Source organism: Pelophylax lessonae (assembly GCF_965119305.1).
Source record: "Pelophylax lessonae genome assembly, chromosome: 3".
NCBI classification, from domain to species: Eukaryota; Metazoa; Chordata; class Amphibia; order Anura; family Ranidae; genus Pelophylax; species Pelophylax lessonae.
In genome coordinates, this window is record NC_138770.1 from 186870102 (window position 1) to 186890445 (window position 20344).

Consider the following 20344-nt stretch of genomic DNA (forward strand, 5'->3'; position numbering starts at 1 on the left):
CGACAGTGGTCCTTCTGTGTGTCTTTTGGCTCAAATGCTGATCTGTGGATCAGACTTCTAAAAAAGCCTTGACTGATCTTCCCATTTAAGGAGATTGCCTGTTTGGTGCTACCCTGGATGACATCATTTAAAGGTCTCACAGGGGAGAAGGGAACCCTTCTTCCACAGGCTACTAAGGGCAAGGACCCTAACCGTAGATGCGGGCCCTCCTTCTCGGCTCATAAGAAGTTTTTTCGTCCCTCAGGGTCAACTGACAAGATATCAAAGCCCTTCAGGGCCTCCTGTGCAGGATCCAAGTGAACTTTGTCTGGCAAGTCAAGAGTGGGCTTCTCCAGACTGGAGGACAAGGACTCCTTCAGCTTAAAAAGGTACGCCCTCACCCGTATCTGGGGGTGGGGGGATGTTTTCGCTGGTTCCCGGACACGTAGACTTCCCCGGTACGAGACAAGTGGGTCCCCAAAGTCATACGGTCTGGCTACAAGATCAAGTTTCGTTCTTATCCTCCGGAAAGGTTCTTTCCTCTCAATGTGCGACTGTCCCCGATCCGCTTACAGGTTCTCTTTGGGGCGATGCAAAACTTTTTACTTCAAGCGGTGATTGTCCCGGTTCCAACTTCGTAATGTTTTCAGGGTTTTACTCAAACCTGTTTACAGTCCCCAGAAAGGAAGGCAAAGTGCATCCAATCCTGGACCTCAAGGTGCTGAACTGCTTGTGCAGGTGCAGAAGTTGAGAATGGAGTCTGTTCGCATGGTGGTGGCTTCCCTGCATCAGGGGGATTTTCTTTCCTCCAACATCAAGGATGCTTACCTTCATTTTCCAATATGGATTCTGACTCTTCAGAAGTCTGCCTTGGTTCCTTCCACGAAACTAGACTATCTGGGTCTGACTCTGGACTCAACCTTAGCCAGAGTACTCCTTCCTCTGGACAAACTCCAGAAACTGCATGCTGCAATTCCCCTCCTGCTGTCCAGCAGATGGTCATTACTCTGGACTTGCGTGAGAGTGCTGGGCCTCATGGTGTCTACTTTCAAGGCAGTCCCCTTTGCACGGTACCATATGAGGTCCCTGCAAGGGAGATTCTGATCAAATGGGACAAGACTCCGCAGTCTCTGGATAACCAAATCCAGCTGAGCCGGGAGCAAAAGGGTCCCTGATCTGGTGGCTTTGTTCTCTCGAGCTCCGGCAGGGCAAATCATTCCTCCCCTTGTATTGGACGGTGGTCACCACGGATGCCAACCTGTCTGTGTGAAGAGGCGTTCTTGACAGAAATTCTGCTCAGGGGGTCTGAACCCTGGAAGAGTCCAGACCTACCGATCAATATCCTGGAGCTCCGAGCACTCAGACTGTGGCTGAAACATTTAAGACAGATCATCTCCAAGGATGTCCAGTGCGTATTCAATCAGACAATGCCACAGCCGTGGCTCATGTCAATCGCCAGGGGGACACAAGAAGTGTCCTAGCAGCTCTGGAGGTAGCCGGCATTCTCAGGTGGGCAGACCGTTCGTTCCAGCCATTTCCACCATACACATTCCCAGAGTGGAAAACTGGCAGGCGGATTACCTCAGTCGGCAGACGTTGGACCAGGGGGAATGGTCTCTTCATCCGGAGGTGTTTCATCAGTTGTGTGGGGCACCCCCAAGGTGGATCTGTTGGCGTCACAACTCAACGGAAAGGTGCAGAGGTTCGTGGCACGGTCGGGAGTCCTCTGATGGATGCCACAGACGCGCTGGTGGCCCCCTGGGGTCGGTATCATCTGATTTTACACCTTCCTTCATCTCAAGCTTCTGCCAAGACTTCTATGCAGGATCGAGGCAGGAGGGATTCTGGTCATCGTAGTGGCCCTATACTGGCCCCACCAGGCTTGATATGCCAATCTGGTGAAGCTGGTCTCCAACGTTCCTTGGAAGCTTCCTCTTAGGGAAGATCTGCTGTCCCAAGGCCCATTCTTCCACGATGCTTTACAGTGCATTACAGTTGCTGGCTTTGAAGGCTTGGCTGTTGAACTCTCAAGTACTGAAGGATAGGGGTTGGTCTGAATCTGTGATTCCAGATGTCTTGGTAGACTAAACACATCGGGTCAAGCTCCATTTTGTGCCATTGTGTATTTTACTGTCCACTATATGTACTGAAAGCACTTTCCTATCTACCCAACTGTAAGTGTTCTTAATATTGAATAAACCTGTTTATTGTTTTATTGTGGAGGCCTTTTGTTTTTTTTTTTGTCTTCGGTTATTCACACACTGCATCTAATTAGAGAAGATTTTTTTCATACTTCATTGTGAATCCATGGAACCCCTATTGAGTTGTTTACACTATAAGAGTGGAACGTGGTGTGAGATTTCAACTACCCTCGTCCCCTTTCCAGTTGAGGGTATATATACCACTGCTACTGTTGACCCATTTGGCGTACGCTAATTTGAACCATTTGTTCCTGTAAGCCTCCATTATGTGGGTGTTGGTCGGCTCGCTTATAATTTTTCACAATACCCACTTGGATTACATCTTGAAGATCTATGTTTGTCACGGTTTAGACAGATTTGGACTTTTTTCGACTCTATGGACTTTTTTCATTTCACGGATTATTATTTATTGTCATTTATACGTACCATTACAATGTTTTGTTTATCTAATTGAATGCATGCACCAAGTTATTTATTCATTTTATGACTTTATTTTGTGATATAGGAGTCATTCATATGCATCCTTTAAGATTCACTGTTTCAAACACCAATATTAGCGCTGCACATATTGTTCCGCCTTTCTTCCGGGCTTGCGGCATCCGGCCATCTGACTGGCTAGAGCCGCGAGGACGTCACTGCCGACGTTCACGGCATAGGGCTCTGAAAACGGCAGGAGCGGCCGTTCCTTCAGAGCGCATGCACCAATGATGTCACTGGCTGCATGCAAAGTAAATATCTCCTAAACGGTGCATGTTTAGGAGATATTTACACTACCTATAGGTAAATCTTATAGGCTTACCTATAGGTACAAGTTGCAGAGGAAGGTTTACTTCCTCTTTAAGAGATCAGCGTGGTATTTTTTGCATTTTTCCAATACTAGTGCATGCACTACTTTTGGTGTGAATTGAGGCCATTTAAAATGAATGGGCTCAAATCGCACCCCACTAAACTGCATGGGAATTGCACATGAATGTGCAGAGCATTCCTGTGCGATTCGTAGTGTTTGGACTGGCCCTAAAACTAGAATTTAATTCTGCTCTAGGTTTTCTGTCTGTCAGATTACAACTTCTCTGGTGTTATGGAGACGGGTTTTACAGCACCAGTGCTTTCTAGTGCTGGAGGAGCTGAACTGAAGCAGGTTATTAAAAGATTTCACAAGGCTTTAGCTGTGTTTATGGTGAAGTTGTCCAGTGATGAAATGGTTACATGTGCCTTTCTTAGACGTGCTGTGATCAGAAGGTCACTTGTTCACTTCCCAGCAGGGCTGAAATGACCTTCTGTCCCGTAGAATTGAGGCAGAAAAATATCTGCAAAGATTGCTGTTTCCAACATTGTACCTCTCGTATTGATAGCAACATGTTTCTTTGTGTTAACAAAAATATTTTTAAAGAGTACCTGTCACCCATACTGTAGACAAGGCCATTTTTGTGTGTTAAACCAGACTTTGACTTGGAGCTAAATAATTTTCCTAGTCCCTGCTTAATGGGTTGCAGTAACAGAAAAAGTGCAGATGAAGCACTGCCTGTAGATGCCTTTTAAAGGAAAACAAGTCATTACAAAGTGCCTTGTGGCAGTATTCAGCCCGATGGTTGTTGCATTACAACCTAGAATTAAAATCTATTTTTGGGGGCTTTGCACCATGTGATGTACACGAAAAAAAAAAAAATCTCAAGTGTGAAGTATCCCCCTCCCAAAGCCAATACTTTTGGAGCCAACATTTGCTGCTGCTCTCTTGATGTATGTCTCTATTAGCTTTGCACATCTAGCCACTGGGGTTTTTGCCCATTCTTTAAGGCAAAACTAAACCAGCTCCTTCAAGATGCTGGCTTTGGTGTACAGCAATCTTCAAGTCATTCCACAGATTCTCAACTGGATTAAGATCTGGATGTTGACTTGACTGTTCCAGAACATTTAAATGTTCCTTTTAAACTACTGAAGTGTAATTTTATCAGTATGTTTAGGGTCCTTCTGGAAGGTGAACATCCATCTCAATCTCAAATATGGGGCAGACCAAAACTGGTTTTCTTTAGAAATGTGCCCTGTATTTATTGCCATCCATCTTTGCCTCAATGCTGACCAGTTTTCCAGTCCTTGCTAATTAAAGTTCCACAGCAGGACTCTGTCCCCACCATGCTTCACTGTGGGGATGATGCTCTTAGGGTAATAGAAAGTATTGGGTTTGCCACACTGCATTTTCCATGATGACTAAAATGTTACATTTTAGTCTCCTGTGAGCAGAGAACCATCTTCCATATCTTTGAGAAGCCTGCCACTGCCATTTGGCAAACTTCATATGTAATATTATTTTTTTTTTTAGCAATGTCTTTCTTTGGCCACTCTTCCATGAAGCTCCTCTCTGTTGGAGTGTATGACCTAAAATGTTTTTGGGACAGATCTACTGTAGATTTATTGGTGCTCTATGGGTTGTTCAAGGGTTGTGATTTTTCTTTATAACTCAACTCTGATCTATACTTTTACTACTTTTGTCTCTGACCTTTTTTAGAGAGCGTCTTGGTCTTCATGTTGCTTAGTGGTGTTGTAGATTCGGGGGGCCTTATTCTGACCTTATGACACTTTGCACACAGGTTGCCCTTATGCAATCAACTATTTATAGGACTTCTGAAATTAATTGGTTTGACCAAATCTTTTTTAGGGGTTTCATAGCAAAGATACTTATGCACGTTGTAAGATTTTAATTTTTTTTCTTCATGGTTTGTGTCACAATACACTTAGACTTTGAAAGCGCAGAATTGTTTGTGACAGGTGCTAAGACTCGGTTCACACTAGAACATGGTGCGGAAAACCCAATCTGTGTATGTCTCCCGCACTGTGTTCAAAATGCACTGCAGTTGCAATCTGCAATTTGTGTCTGTGTTGACTATATGCCATAGGAAGGTCACAAATGCAGTGTGTTTGCCTGCACCAAATTGCATGGTATAAATGTACCATACGATCTGGTTGCAGTGTGTTTCCAAAAGTCGTGCATGCATGTTGAAGTGCAATTTGAGCCGATTAAAATTGAGCTCAGATCTCACCACACTGAATCACACATGAATTGAGCAGGAACGCATAATTTATAACAATGGTATTATGAGGTTATAATTACGAACCAATGTAAATAATCATATCTCTTTTATGACAGTACAGCTTTCTAGAGATAAACCAATGGCTATCCTTCAAGAAGGAAAAGCTGCTGAACCTAGGGTGCTACATGTGGATCTTCCATGATCGCCAGTTACCCCCCAAAGTGTTTAGCCATTTTTTTCACGCCATTCTTGTTTCTGTTGTGTTTTCCAGCATACAATGACAGCCTACAAGCCTCAAATGTGGAATGCTCGCCAGGCCGCTATTTCGAACAGGAAGGAGAGGACAAAAAACAGTCCTGCCAGTTTAACAGGTCCTCCCTGGGCCCCTGCGCCGGGCTGGAAGGAAATGAGTTCTTTGGGTACAATGAAGGAAACCCCTGCGTGATCGTCAAGATGAACAGGGTACGCTGTCTAATGTCTGTGCACGGTCTGCAGAACGTTTCATATGCCTGAATGCTAGGATTGGCCGAAGTGGTATGAGGTTCCTTTTACATGGACCAATTGGTGCAATTAGGCAGCTTTTAAGATGTCAGAACCACTTAACATGCAGTGCAAGGTCTGCTATTTTCAGTGGGTCTGGAGCAAGCTGAAGCCTAGATGGTGCCTCATAACTTGATATGATTATGAATTGATGATAAATGAAACCTTTGCCAGTGTTCTGATCCATTTGTATAATTTTGTAGTATCAATATTTTGTTAAAAAGAGCATTCTAATCGGATCATATCTCAGAGGGGATTAAAGAGACCAGTTGTGCCTAATGGGTTTAAATACAGCTGTGTTTGGTTATAGAAGTCATGTTATTTGCCTAACTTAGTCTTCCCTATGCATTGAAAGAGACAGACGGGCTTCTATAGCTCTATATTATTCAGCAGTCAGGTATTCAACAGGTAGGTTGACAGATGCGAATTGGTACATGTCACAGAGTTCCCATTGTTAGTATTTGCCTTCATTCAGAATTGATTGTATTGATTTTCTCTACTGAGAAGGAAATCGTTTCAAAAATACAATTTATAATGACTGAACTTATAAAAACAATGCATACAGGCACAGGAAATTCATACTGCAGTAAGTATAAAAACCTTTTCTAATAAGATTTCTTAAAAAATCTTTAAACAAATCTATCTGTACAGTTCAATTTGTCTGATTGTCTATCAAAGGTCTTTTGCATGAGCAGTCCTTCCTGGACAAACAAGTCTTCAACTTGAAGTTGCCTGCTTCTTCAGACTGTATATGTGGGTAACCTTAATGGAGACACCTGTTCTGCTTAATTCTGTCTAATGCCTCGTACACCCGATCAGATAATCGTACGAAAAAGTCACTTTCTAATTGATCGCACGATAATCTGATCGTTAGTACAGTTTTCGACAGCTCATCTCGACATTTCGTCCAACAAAATATGAAGGGACAAACACGAAAACTTTTGTCATACATTAGCCTAGCAAACGACAATCATTTAATCAGTACAGTATGCATCTGCTAAAAATCGATAGACAAAGACCATGCATGATCAGAAACACAACAATTACCTGGAAAAAGCCTGGCTGCCAATGTTTTTGTTTTGCACTATCCGATGCGTAGCTACGCAACCAGGAAGCTTTTCCAGAATCATACGAACAAATTAATACGTTTAGTACGCATTGTTGAATTCGATACTAGTATCCTGCAACAAAATGCAAGCGATAAGTCGTCTGATTATCTGATCGTGTGTACGAGGCATTAAGGTGTCTAAAATCTGTCACAGGAAGGGAAATCTTCTGTGCAGAACTGAGACCGCTTAAGAAAAACCTGATGTTCTGACCAATCTGCTTTTTATGGACTACAGCTTTTATGCTTTGGTCAGAATATTAGGGTAATTGGGGAGAGGTTTTTTCCCCCCACATTTGTTTTTCCTGTATCCACATTCCTGTTTCCACATTCTTACAAGATTTTTTTTTATTGATCATCAAATGTTGTTTAATGTTGTGAATTCACATTTTATGACCGTAATGTATTGTTTTTGTTTTTATTTAATAGATAATTGGACTAAAACCCCTAGGAAATCCTAAAATAAACTGTACTTCTAGGGTAAGTAAAATTGATTATTCAGGAAATCATGAATAGTGGCAGCATTTTCAGATCATAACACATTTTAAAGGCTTCACCCAAAAGTGATATTTCATTCAGATTGATGCTGCAGGGTTTAAAGGATAGGTTCACCTTTGGGAGCAGCCTCTTACGTGTGACAGGAGGCAGGGGATCTTCTCCCCACATTCGCTGTCCTAATTTGAAAAGCGTGAGGCTCCAACCACACGGCGTCATTATTTATTCACCATTTCCTGTGAATGAATGAACTACAAGTACAGACGGCCTTTGCAGCTGATGGCTTGTAATTTTCAATGAACTACAAGGGCACTGTTGAGCACTCTAGGTAGTTCATTGAGTCTTCCTGTCATTGTGTAACTTTCTGCCCGTGAGCGCAGACAGATACACTGACAAGTCTGCAGGAGCCTGAGATTGCACCAACAAACAGCTGATCGTGGGTACAATGGTTTTAAGACCCCTAAGAAAAAAAATGCATTTTTTCTTGATTGTTCATTAACGGACACAGCTCCTGTCTTTCTTGACCATTGGATTATACTGCCCCCTGCAGGAGTAGGACACGAAGCAGAAATAACTTCTGGCTACACCTATGGGCAACCCCAGGGGGTATACCCCCTCTCCCTGCTATAGTCACTCAGTTTTTTTTCTGCCTAGTCAGGAGTAAGGACCTAGTTCCTTGCTGGGATCTGGTCCTGGCAAAATTTTTCCCTCCTGGATGTTTCCTGTGAGATCTACTATCAACTGCCGGACTGGGCAATGGACTGGATAATCTAGATCCAGTGGTAACCCCAGTCTAGCCAGTGAGTGCATGCAGGCCTCCGCTCCACGCTAGGTTGGCTTCGACATAGCCCCGCAGGATGGGGGCTGGCCCTGCAGGTAAACGTCTTGCAAGTTCACAAAAGACTTGGCCTTAACCTGAGTAGCAGTGTTCTTCTTGGCCGGCAGCCCCTCCATTTCGATGGAAAGGAGGATCTGCCTGGAGCGGTGCCGACCTGGTTCCTGGTATAGTAGTATCTGTCCCCCCTCTACCCCTGGAGGCTTTTGGGGTGGACTTGGGGGGCCCTCCTTTGGACGCTTGGGAGCTAATGGCGATGGTGCCCAGGGATCGATTGTGTAGGGGGTGGTTTGCCTGGTGGGGGCTCCTGCCAGGGCCCCTCCCTCCTGCCTTGATCTGTCCTGAGGCCTAGTCCCCCCCATTCTGGGTCACTGTAAGCCTTGTGGTACCGCCATTTTGTTGTAGCCTGTGTATTCCTATACATGGTGGCCATTTTCTTCTGGTTTACCATTGCAAATAGCGGCGGCCATGACAGTGAAGGCCTCTGGGCAGCGGTTTCTGCGGTGGGAGCCCCTTCTTATCCCCTGGTGCTTACTCCTGGATCATTTAGCTTCCTGATTGTCGAATGTGTAGTGCAGAATTTCTGGATGCTTGCAGGTGCCTATGTCGGCGGGTGGTGAGCATGGTGGGGTCCTCTCCCTCTCTGCTGAGGATCGCTCTGTGCCTTGTGCTTGGCGACCGGTTGGTGTTGCCAGCACGGTGGGGGTTGTCCCTTAGCAGTGTGTTACACTTTTTGTGGAGTCCACCTAGTGACTCATGTAGTCCTTGGAGCACGTTTCCCCACCTGATCCCCTCTCTGAGGCTGCGGGCCCCTCCGGGTCCCAACCATCCATCCATGAACTGACGGCAGTCCTGGATTCCCTTGTGTCCCGGGTGGAGGCAGCTTGCGGGCGATGGGCTAGCAAAAACCCCCCTGGCCTTCCCCTGCCTATTCTGCCTCATCGGATCCCGGAATCCTCTTATAATGAGGATGATTCCTCCATGTCTGTGACCGCCCACGAGAAGGCGTTGGTGGATGCACTGACTGTATCTGTGTGTGACACCCTAAAGATGAAGGACGCAACTGAAGCTGCAACGGAGGAGCAGGTACCCTTTGGCACTTACAAGCCATCCAGAGCGGCAAAGGTATTTCCTTTCCCCGCCTATTTTAACAGAATTGTCGCTAGAGTGGGGACGACCAAAGCTTTCCCAAGCACTTTTTTTAGGCGTTACCCCTATGAGGAGTCCCCTCTTAAGAAGTTGACTGTGCCACCGGTTGTGGACCCTTTCGTTTCCAGGTTAAACAAGGTAACCCAGGTTAAACAAGGCAACCATGATTCCAGTGGAAGAGTCCCCGGCCTTTAAGGATCAGGCTGACCGGAAGGCAGAGGCTGTGGCTCACATTATGTACACATTAGCGGGTTTGGCAGTGAGGCTGGTATTTACCATTGCCCTATGTTTCGCAAACTCTGGCCGAGTGGTGCTCCTATGCCGTGACCTGGATGGTGAACAACTTCCTCATGCCTTTGCTGAGCTGTCGGACCAGCTGGTCCAGGGGTTGCAGTTTTATCTGTGATGCCTCCTTGGATGCGGCTCCCCAGATGTCTCGCCTCTGTTTTGGCGGTGGTCCTTCGGCGTGTCTTTTGGCTTAAATGCTGGTCTGCGCACCAGACTTCTAAGAAGGCCTTGACTGATCTTCCCTTTCAAGGGGATCGTGTGTTTGGAGCTACCCTGGATGACATCATTAGCCTCACGGGGGGGGGGGGGGAGTACCTTTCCTTTCACAGGCTACTAAGAGTAAGGAACCTCGCCGTAGACGTGGACGTTCCTTCTCGGCTCCTAAGAAGTTTTTTCATCCCTCAGGGTCGACTGACAAGGGCTTGAAACATTTCAGAGGCTCCTCTGGCAGCTCCAAACAAACCTGGTCTGGCAAGCCAAGAGCAGGCTTCTCCAGACCCACAGACAAGGCTCCTTCGGCATAAAGGAGGGTGGGGGGAAGTTTTCGTTGGTTTCCGGACCCGTGGACTTCCCTGGTGCAAGACAAGTAGGTCCACTATGTTTTTCGGTCCGGTTACAAGATCAAGTTTCACTCTTGTCCCCGGCAAGGTTTTTTCCTTCCAACCTGCGCCTACCCACAGACCGGTTACAGGGTCTGTTTGGGGTGGTACAAGACCTGGGGTAATTGTTCTGGTTCCGACTTCAGAACGTTTTCAGGGTTTTTACGCAAACCTGTTCACAGTCCCCAGGAAAGAAGGCAAACTGCATCCAATCCTGGACCTGAAGGCGCTAAACTGCTTTGTGTGGATATAGAAGTTCAGAATGTAGTCCATTTTAACAGTGGTGGCATCCCTGCGTCAGGGTGATTTTTTTTTTTTTTTTGCCTCAAGCGTCATCAAGGGTGCTTACCTTAACCCTATATACCAATATCTGCCAGTCGCCAGCATTTTCTCCGATTTGCTGTGGGAGAGGAGCATTATCAGTTTGTGGCATTACCCTTTGGTCTCTGCTCCGCTCCTCGGGTCTTCACAAAAGTGTTGGCTCCGGTGCTAGCTTTGCTACGCCAACAGAAGATCGCGGTACTGGGCTACTTGGACGATCCCCCTTCTGCGAACGGAGTCTCAATTTGCTTTGTTGGAGAAACTGGAGATCACAATACGAAATCTACGGAAGTTTAGCTGGATTCCGAATTTTCCGAAGTCTGCCCTGGTTCCGTCCACAAAGCTGGACTATTTGGGTCTGACTCTGGACTCGGTCGTAGCCAGAGTGCTCCTTCCACTGGAAAAACTTCAGATATTACCGGCTGCATTTTGTCTCCTGCTGTCCAACAAATGGTCATCCCTCCGGACTTGCATGCGGGTACCGGGCCTGATGGTATCTACCTTCGAAGCGATCAAATGGGACAAGACTGAAATCTCTGGAAAATCGGATCCTGCTGAGTCGGGGGGGGGGGGAGAAAGTAGTCACTGATATGGTAGCTTCAATCCCTGGCGCTTCGGCTGGGAAAATCCTTCCTCCCCTTGTATTGGAAAGTGGTCACCACTGATGCCAGCCAGTCCGGCTGGGGAGATGTCCTTGGCAAGCATTCTACTCGGGGGGGATCTGGATGCTGGAAGAGTCCAGACTACCGGTCCATGTCCTGGAACTCCAAGCAATCAGACTGCCTGGATCTTTGGACGTATTGTCTTCGGCAGACTTGTATAAAGTACTCAAAATTTCTACTTGAGTAAAAGTACAAGTGCTCAATCAAAAAGTGACTTGAGTAGAAGTGGAAGTGCTCGCAGAAAAAGTTACTTAAGTAGAAGTACTAAAGTATTCAACATTTTTTTTACTTAAGTATTGCAAGTAGTTTTTTCAAAAAATTTGCTACTTAAGTACTAAAAGTAAAAAGTACCAGTAGTTTTGAAAAAAAAATTCTACTCAAGTACTGAAAGTAGAAGTACAAGTACTGTGTTATCTAGTTATTAAAGAAAGAAGTCAAAAGTTTGAACATCATATTGTTTTTTATTATTTCAAATGATTCATTCAAATGATTAACCTGTGTTTGTTAGTAGTTTCTTGATGCACTTTAAGCACTGTAGCACCATTTATTTGTTTGTTTCATATTTTCTTTTCATTGGAAAGATTTGGTATAGCAGCTTTTATTATACACAGCCTTTATTTTCGTATGCGCTGATTTACAAATGACATTATACACATTTTTTTGAGCTTTATGCAACCTGCCATCTACTGTTCTGGCAGTGGTAATTTTTTTAAAAGTAACGAGTAACTATGCAGCACAAAAAAAAAATACTTGAGTAGAAGTATTGAAATCATCGAAAAAATGTAGTGAAGTAGAAGTAGGAGAAAAAAATTCTACTCTAGGAAAGTACAGATACCGCATTTCGGTAATTAAGTACAGTACTTAAGTAGTTCTACTTCGTTACTATACATCTCTGGTCTTCGGGGATGCCCTGTGCACGTTCAATCGGACAATGCCCTCTCATTCCCGGGCTGGAAAATTAGCAGGTGGATTCCCCCAGTTTACAGGCTTTGGACCAAGGGGAGTGGTCCCTTCATCCGAAGAGGTTTCATCAGCTGTGTCTCCGATGGGGTACCCCCGAGGTGGAGCTGTTGTTGTCTCGGCTCAAGTGCAGAGGTTTGTGGCTCGGTTAAGGGATCCTCTGGCGGATGCCACAGATGTGCTGATGGGCCTGTTGGGTCAGTATCATCTGATTTACACTTTCCCTCCTCTCAAGCTTCTGCCAAGACTTCTACGCAGGATCCAGGCAGAAGGGATTCCGGTCTTGGTACGCCGATCTGATGGGCTGGTCACTGACGTTCCTTGGAAGCTTCCTCTCAAGGAGGATCTGCTGTCTCAAGGACTGATCTTCCATCCTACTTTACAGTCGCTGGTTTTGACGGCTTAGCTGTTGAATGCCAGGTGCTAAAGGATACAGGTTTATCTGAGTCGGTGATTCCTACACTGTTAAAAGCTAGGAAATCTACTTCTAGGAAGATCTACCATCGTACGTGGAAGATGTATATTGCATGGTGTGAAGTCTCTTGGGGTTCATCCTCGCTCCTTCTCAGGGGCTCGGATCTTAACCTTCCTTTTAGAGATCGACCGATTATCGGCAGCCGATCTGCACTTTCCCCGATATATCGGAATCTGCTTTTGATTTGCTGATATTTCAGGGAAAGTGCTTGTACCGGGGTGATGCCTGCAGCTAGAGGCATCACCCATGTACCGGTATCCATAGCCGACGGTCGGCTGTCTTGTAATGACAACCGATGCGGCTGAGAAGCCGCTCGGCTGTCATTCCAAGGAGCGGGAGGGGACATCCCATCACTTCTGGGTACTGGCGGCGCCGAATTTAAAATACTTACAGCATTCAAAACAGCCAAACTTGGCATTTTGAATGCTTTTAAGTGCAGAGGAGGGGTTTGGGGTCTTTTAGACCCCCAGATCCCTCCACCACAGCACCTGTAGACATAAAAAAAAAAAATGTAATGCCCGAAAGTATCGGCAGATATCGGCCGATACCAATATCTGATGACAAAAATATCGGTATCGGCGGTAAAAAAAAAACGATGTCGGTCGATCACTACTTCCTTTTAACGGGGGGTTGAACAGAAATTGGCCTTGAGTACCATCAAGGGCCAGGTATCAGCCTTGGCAGTCTTTTTCCAACGACCTTTGGCCACACACACTCTGGTGTGTACTTTTTCTACAGGTTGTCCAACATTTGATTCCTCCAGTGCGGGCTCCATTGCGACCTTGGGATCTTTACTCGGTGCTTTCAGCTCTACAGAAGCCTCCCTTTGAAAATATTCTGGAGATTTCCCTGCTTTCGCTGTCCCAGAAGGTGGCCTTTTTGGTGGCGATCACCTCTGCGACCAGGGTATGGGAACTGGCAGCATTTTTCTGTCGTTCACCTTTATCTGATGATTCACAAGGATAAGGTGGTTCTTCACCCCTGTCCGTTATTCCTTCCTAAGGTGGTCTCTGACTTTCATTTGAATGAAGACATTGTGTTGCCTACTTGCCTTCCCTGTGTCCCAGGCCTAAACACCCGAAGGAATTTGCCTTGCTTGCCTTGGATGTGGTCCCAGCCATTAGGGTGTACCTGGTAGCTACTGAGTCTTTTAGAAAGTCAAACTCTATTTGTGATCACTGCTGGACCTTGCAAAGGGTTGCCCGCTTCCTGTGACCATTTCCAGATGGATCAGACTGGGGTTCAGGCCTATTCCATCAGGGGTCAGGTTCCTCCTTTCACTGTCAAGGTGCACTCTACTAGGGCGCTTAGTGCCTCCTGGGTCTTCCGTCCTCAAGTGTCAGTGACACAGGTTTGTAAGGCGGCCACCTGGTCGTCAGTGCACACTTTTACAAAGTTTTTTTAAAGTAGATGTGTTGGCATCTGCCAATGCTTCATTTGGCCACAAGGTTTTGCAGGCTGCAGTTTAAGAGGATCTGGTTCTCTTTTGAGGGTGTATTATTTTCTTCAGATGGGCTCCAGTTGTTTTGGTTGAGCCCCTGTTGCCTGATTGGCTAATGTTTAGCCTTGGGAATTTTTTGCTGTTTCCCAACCCCTTATGTTTAACATTGCTTTGGGACGTTCCAATGGTCAAGAATGACAGAAGCTGTGATGAATGAATGAGATGTTTTTTTTTTTTTTTTCTTACCGTAAAATCCATTTCGCTGATGATCATTGACGGACACAGCACCCACCCCTCTGTGGAGTTATAATTCTCCTGACACTGCTTGTAACAAAACTGAGTGACTATAGCAAGGAGAGGGAGTATACCCCCTGGGAGTGCCCATGGGTGTAGCCAGAAGTTTTTTTTCTGCGTATTGTCCTCCTGCAGGGGCAGGGGGCAGTATAACCTAATGGTCAAGAATGACAGGAGCGGTGTCCGTCAATGAATATCAGAGAAATGGATTTTACAGTAAGTCAAAATCCCCGCCCCCCCCCCCCTCTTCTTCTTCTTTTTTTTTTTTTTTTTTTTGAGAAAGGTAAACTTAAAACCAACCGGCTTCTTTCGAAGAGGCTTTTACTCTTTTTTTAGTGCAGTGAGTGAAAGGAATTAACCTGGCTGGTGGCTTTGTGCGGTCAGAAGAGTTCTCCTCGAAGCCTTTGATAAATAAGTCTGTGAGTGCTCTCCCTGTGGGTGATCAGATGAGATTGTGGTGCTGATACTTTTCTTACAAGAGTATGTAGAGAATTCCCACAATGCCACAGCGCACTGCTGGGGTGTACAGAACACAGCAGGGTCTGTTCCTGTGTAACAGGCTGTAAGCCAGCACCTTTTACCCCCTGTCACACAGTCACACCCTTACTCATTGCCCCACGTGTTTTGTTTTTCTTCAGGCAGCTGTAGCTGCGCTCAGTTAACTCAGTTTGCGAGAGCAGCTGAATACACAAATCCACAATCGTCCTCCCAAGCTATGGAACAAATGTTCATAAATCTTTTCCCCTGTACTGCCTCTTCTGCAGGGTAATGCTTCATGCTTTTTAGGGTGTAGTTCAGTATCACCCCTCATTCACTGTTCATAGTGGTGCAGCCACTGATGCAGTGTAATCCTTAATATTGATCTTATTCTTATTGATGTATCTGACGAAGGGACTGTGCCGGACAATTGGCAGTGCCTGACCATTTATTCCAAGATGTTTTTAATTTGTATAATAGCAACCGATTGGAGTTTTCTTTTACTGGTTTTACTTCAGTAAAGTGCATTATAATTGTCTCACTGCCATTTAATGCAGTGGCTTTTAAAAGGACCTTCTTACCCATCATATGATAGTGCTTGGATGTATCTATTGGCCACTAGACCTGAGCACTGTAACAAGGGCAGAGGTGTAGAGGAAGAAATAGCAGGTGATGGCTGGAAAGGTATTGGTGGGTTGGAAGGAGGGAGCCGCCTTTTCTCAGACAGGGTCACTTGCACTGAATGGTAAAAAGTGACGCTGTCTCTTTAAGAAGTATAATTAATAAATATGCTATAATGTTTTTAACACACATGATGGAATGTTTCTAACAAGCAATCTCTACCTTTTGCAGGTAGAAAACGTCAGCCTGCAGTATTACCCTGAATACGGGAAGATAGACTTGATGTATTATCCGTATTATGGAAAGAAAACCCATGTAAGTGACCTCTCTAGAGATGGGTTTACCAATGATTGGTTTTGAAGATGTACAACTCAAGCTTTTCTTTTTAATTTCATCTTCTTTCGTCCCTCTCATTTGTGCATTGCCATATCATTAAGGTTTTGATTTAGGGAAACTTGATGTCCTAGGGAGAGGGGAAAAATGTTGTCTTCCCCCAAAAAAATGATCAGTTTATGAAACCTAGACTAAAAGTCTGATGTGTCAGATACAAAAGAAGAAAAGGCATAACTGTTTAGTGAGATAAAAACATAAGGGGCCTTCTGTTCATTAGGCAGAGGAAAATTGGTCACTCCCAAAAAACATCATCAATATTTACGTGCAATACTCCTCTAAAATTCATTTTCAGGGAGTTTAAGTGGTTGTAAAGGTTTTATTTTTTAATAAACATCTTATGCTTACTGTAATTGTGCACAGAGCAGGCCCGAACCTCCCTCTTTTGGGGTCCCCCCCTGGTGCTCTCAGCTCCTCCTCCCTGCCAAGTGCTGAGTTCAAGCATGCTGCTTGCTATGGACGGCACTCGTTTGGGCTCTTAACTTGAGCCATGTGGTGTGTCTATTGACACACAGAGTGCAGCTTGGCTCTGCTCCCCGATTCCCCCCTCCTGTTTTGACTGACAGCAGCAGGCTTTCTCTGAGTCCTGTGAGGAGAGAGCGAGAGCAGCGCTACTGCTCTCAGGCACAGCGTTGAATTAAGGACGGGCTTATGCAAGTATTTGAGGGGGGGGGGGGGGGGGTAAAAAAAAACCTTTGGCAGTTTCCTTCAACCATCTAAAGGTTCACATGTTTGCATTGCTCTTCTTAAAGTAAGTGCATTTTGGTGCTATTGAGGATGAATGGCACAGCAATACATTGCAATGTTAATATTGCTTTAAAACATGCGTTAAAATTTTAGTGGTGTGGCCGATCACTGTCAGGTTTCTTACCTAGGCGAGGATGATGTAGGGCTTACCCACTGTCTTCAGGATTTTCCATGTCACACATCCTAAGAGGCAGCATTTCAATGAGTGGTGCATGCACTGCAAGATTCTGTTCATGCACAGGACAGTCTCTCCTGAGTATTTTGGACCTGGCTTAGACCCGTGGCTTGCCTGTGCAGGATCCCACTGTGCATGTACATACATGACACCAGAGCTGATACAAGGGGGGGCGTGTGTGACTACTAACACACCGAGCGTGCAGGCGAGCAGCCGCTAATAGCTGTAACGAAGTGAAACCTTCACTTCCCTGTCAGGCGGGTATCTCCACTGACAGGGAAGTGAAGGGCTAACTTCGTTACAGGCAGCCATTAGCAGCCGCTCACCCGCCCACCTGGTGTGTTAGTTCATACCAGGGGCGGACTGACCCATCTGAGTGCCCGGGACCAGTGGGGGGCCCCATGAGAGGCTCCTGGGGATGAAGTCAGTGCCGGATCAACGTCCGGCATTGTGCTTCACTCAGTGAAGATTCCTGTCGGGCTGCCTTCAGTTCTCCGAATTCCCTGCCCGCCTCCTCTCTCCCCACCCGCCTTGATGACCCTCTTGCTTGCTAGGACCGGCACTGCTCACGAGTACGGGCACAGCTTGGTCAGCTTGGCATAGCACTGCTTCCGGTTTTTAATATTGGTGTCTATGGGAAATCTCAGTCAGCTTGACATGGCACTGCTCCCTGTCTAACATTGGTGTCTATAGGAAATCTTGGTCAGCTTGACATGGCACTGCTCCTTGTTTTTAACATTGGCATCTATGGGAAATATTGGTTTTGAAATTACACTGACTTTTTCTTTATACCCCGGGGGGGGGGGGGGGGGTTGGCATTTTGCCATCTTTACCCTGGTAAATGGTAGCGTGGGAGCAAAGTAAAATTCAGCTGCAAGGGGGACAGCACTAAACTATATGAACTAGTAAGTCTGTTCTGGGTTTTTCTGTGCTTTTTTTTTTTTTTAAATACAAGGTTTAATTTTGAATAGCGGGAATTTTTTAGTTTTAGATGGGGAGAGTGAAGTTCCTCTTTGACTTTCCCGTTTAAAGGTGAGCCTTGCCAGTGAGGCTGCCTATCTCAGCAAAGTGAAACTAAACCCATTGATTTATGTTTTCCCAAAACCGTTACATTCAAGGCGTGTTCATTTCCAGCCAGTGCCTCTTCATTGTAGGGAGAGCCATACTCTGAACAACCGCGGAAGGATGTCAGAAGTACAGCTCCCTTTAAAAGAATAACTGGGAATAGTGAGCATGCACAGAATGAAGACTCTGGCCTGAACCTGTTGTAGGGGATTTATTAAAACACATTCACTGAAGGGGAAGTTGTACTGTTTAAAGATAACCAAAACAATAGTACGAAATGGTGAAGACCTCACCTGGTGTTTTAAAGCGGTAGTATACTGGAAAAAAAAAAAACCCCTGCAAGACAAAGACATAATGAGCTAGTATGCATCGCATACTAGCTCATTATGAAAAACTTACCTAAAAACGAAGCCCTGACACGGACCCCGGACACCGCTGTGGAAGCTGACATGATCCCTCGGCGTCTCTTCCGGGTTCGTGGCTCCGGCGCTGTGAGTGGCCGGAGCCGCGAGACGTCACTCCTGCGCATGCGCACTGGGGATTAACTTTCCGGCATTTTCCACTGGACCTTCAGAGCGCATGCGCCGCTAGCGTCAGCGGCTGCATGCAGTGCAAATATCTCCTAAACTGTGCAGGTTTAGGAGATATTAATTGTACCTACAGGTAAGCCTTATTATAGGCTTACCTGTAGGTAAAAGTAAAAAAAATCGCTTTAATTTAAGATTCGGAGACAAAACAGAGAGTGGATATTAATAACCTCTTGGTTATCACAAGATCACATATAGCATTTCCCATCACTTTCTTTCCCACTCACAATGGTGACCATGAAAGTGAGGGTATAGTAGGGATTGCTGGAAGGAAACGCATTGCTTGCTGGGGTAACAATGGATCTGACAGTTTCAGAAGTGGGTCAATGAAGTGGATTTTATGAGCACCATAGCACAGGTGTTAGGACAGGTAAGTAGAAGATCTCATCTTTACATGGGCAACCCTTTTTTTTTTTTTTTTTTTTCCCGTCTGTTTGAAAACCACATCCTATAAGCTGGTGCTGCCCTCTTAATCTGTAATTGGTGTGCCGTTACAGTTCTGAAATTACTGCTCTTCCGATTACACTTTCTGTTACTTTCTCCCTCTCTGCAGTTGCAATATGTGCAGCCTTTGGTTGCAGTGAAGATCATACCTTCCAATACTACCGGTACATCAGAGATAGTGCTAGAGTGCAAGATTCATGGCTCTCCTAACCTGAAGAACGAAGACGACAGAGACAAGTTTCTTGGCCGAGTCAATTTCAGAGTCCTAATTAAGGAACAAAACTAGGCAGCTAAACAGTGTCCAATTGAAATACATTGTTTTTTTTTTTTTGTTTTTGTTGTTGTTTTTTTTTTTTTTAATATTATTTTTTTTTTTTAATATTATTTTTTGTTTTTTTAATTAGCCATACCTGCTTTTGTAGGATTTGAAACCATCTGGGAAACCAATGTAAATGGCACATGATCCAGGGTAGCATAACAAGTGTGCTTCCAGTCCTGATGATTTATCTTCTTCTGTGCTGAGATATAGATGGAATTTATTCTTCCTGTATCCCCAGCTCGCAAGTGGTTAAATCTTCCCTTAAACGCATCTCTAAGGCCCTGTGTGGGGCCAGTTTACAAACCATTTAAAAGAAATAAATTATCGTTTCATATTAGGGGACCTGTAAATAGCTGATTCTGAACATTATACTGGTGGTGTTCGTCATATTTTTGATGTGATTTTATCCCTCCTCTTCCCCCTCACCCAAAGCCCCCTCTGTGAGTGTTACAAAGCTTAATGTGTTGTGCTATGTAAATATTTAATTGATTTAACACTGGTTTAACGGTCATATCTCAAACGCCTACACAGTTTTAGGGAACAAAAATGACAAACAAGTGAATGGTACCTGACCAACATGTACAAACAAATATAAGGAATTAAAAATGATTAAAAAAAAAAAAAAAACACAAAAAAAAAAGGAAAGATTTTATAACCTCTGCAAGAGTTGTGTGTCTTGTGCAGATGCCTTAAGTTCTGTATGAAAAAAAGCTAAATAAAGTGGATTTTAAAGGTGGGAATTGGCAACATTGGATTTATTTGCACTTCAAACCTTTGAAAAGATGGTTCAAATTGCATGCCAGCATCTGATTTCCTTGGTTTGGGAATTGTTTTTGAATGCCATTACAGGTAATTCTTATATTGACTTCCTATCAACTGCATTCCCACACCGTGCGTGTGACTGCACTGATCCTTATGGCTATCCGGGTAATTGGCTGATGTGCCAGGAGGCTTGTTGAGTTTTGGTAATTGGTGATTAAGATCCTTGTTCAGACACCTCCTTTTTATTGCTTTATCACTCTGTCACATAAGACTTTAGTGGAGACTCCAGTTGGGGTTATCACTCAAAAAATAGGAGTCTGTCTTCAGTGTAAACCCAGCACTAGGTAAAAGGTGACCCGTTCTACAATCCCAAAGTTCAAGTAAAAA

At 44.9% G+C, this 20344-nt stretch overlaps 1 protein-coding gene across 1 annotated transcript in view; it reads left to right on the forward strand.

Annotated features, from left to right (window-relative positions):
• Positions 1–19931, forward strand: part of ATP1B3 (ATPase Na+/K+ transporting subunit beta 3) — an 83071-nt gene extending 63140 nt beyond the window's left edge. Inside the window, exons 4-7 of the mRNA XM_082250068.1 lie at positions 5478–5668; positions 7281–7331; positions 15700–15783; positions 18986–19931. Of these exons, the coding sequence (XP_082106194.1) occupies positions 5478–5668; positions 7281–7331; positions 15700–15783; positions 18986–19162 (503 nt within the window). The 3' untranslated portion in view covers positions 19163–19931. The remainder of the gene's footprint in view (positions 1–5477; positions 5669–7280; positions 7332–15699; positions 15784–18985) is intronic.
• Positions 19932–20344: the final 413 nt, after the last annotated feature.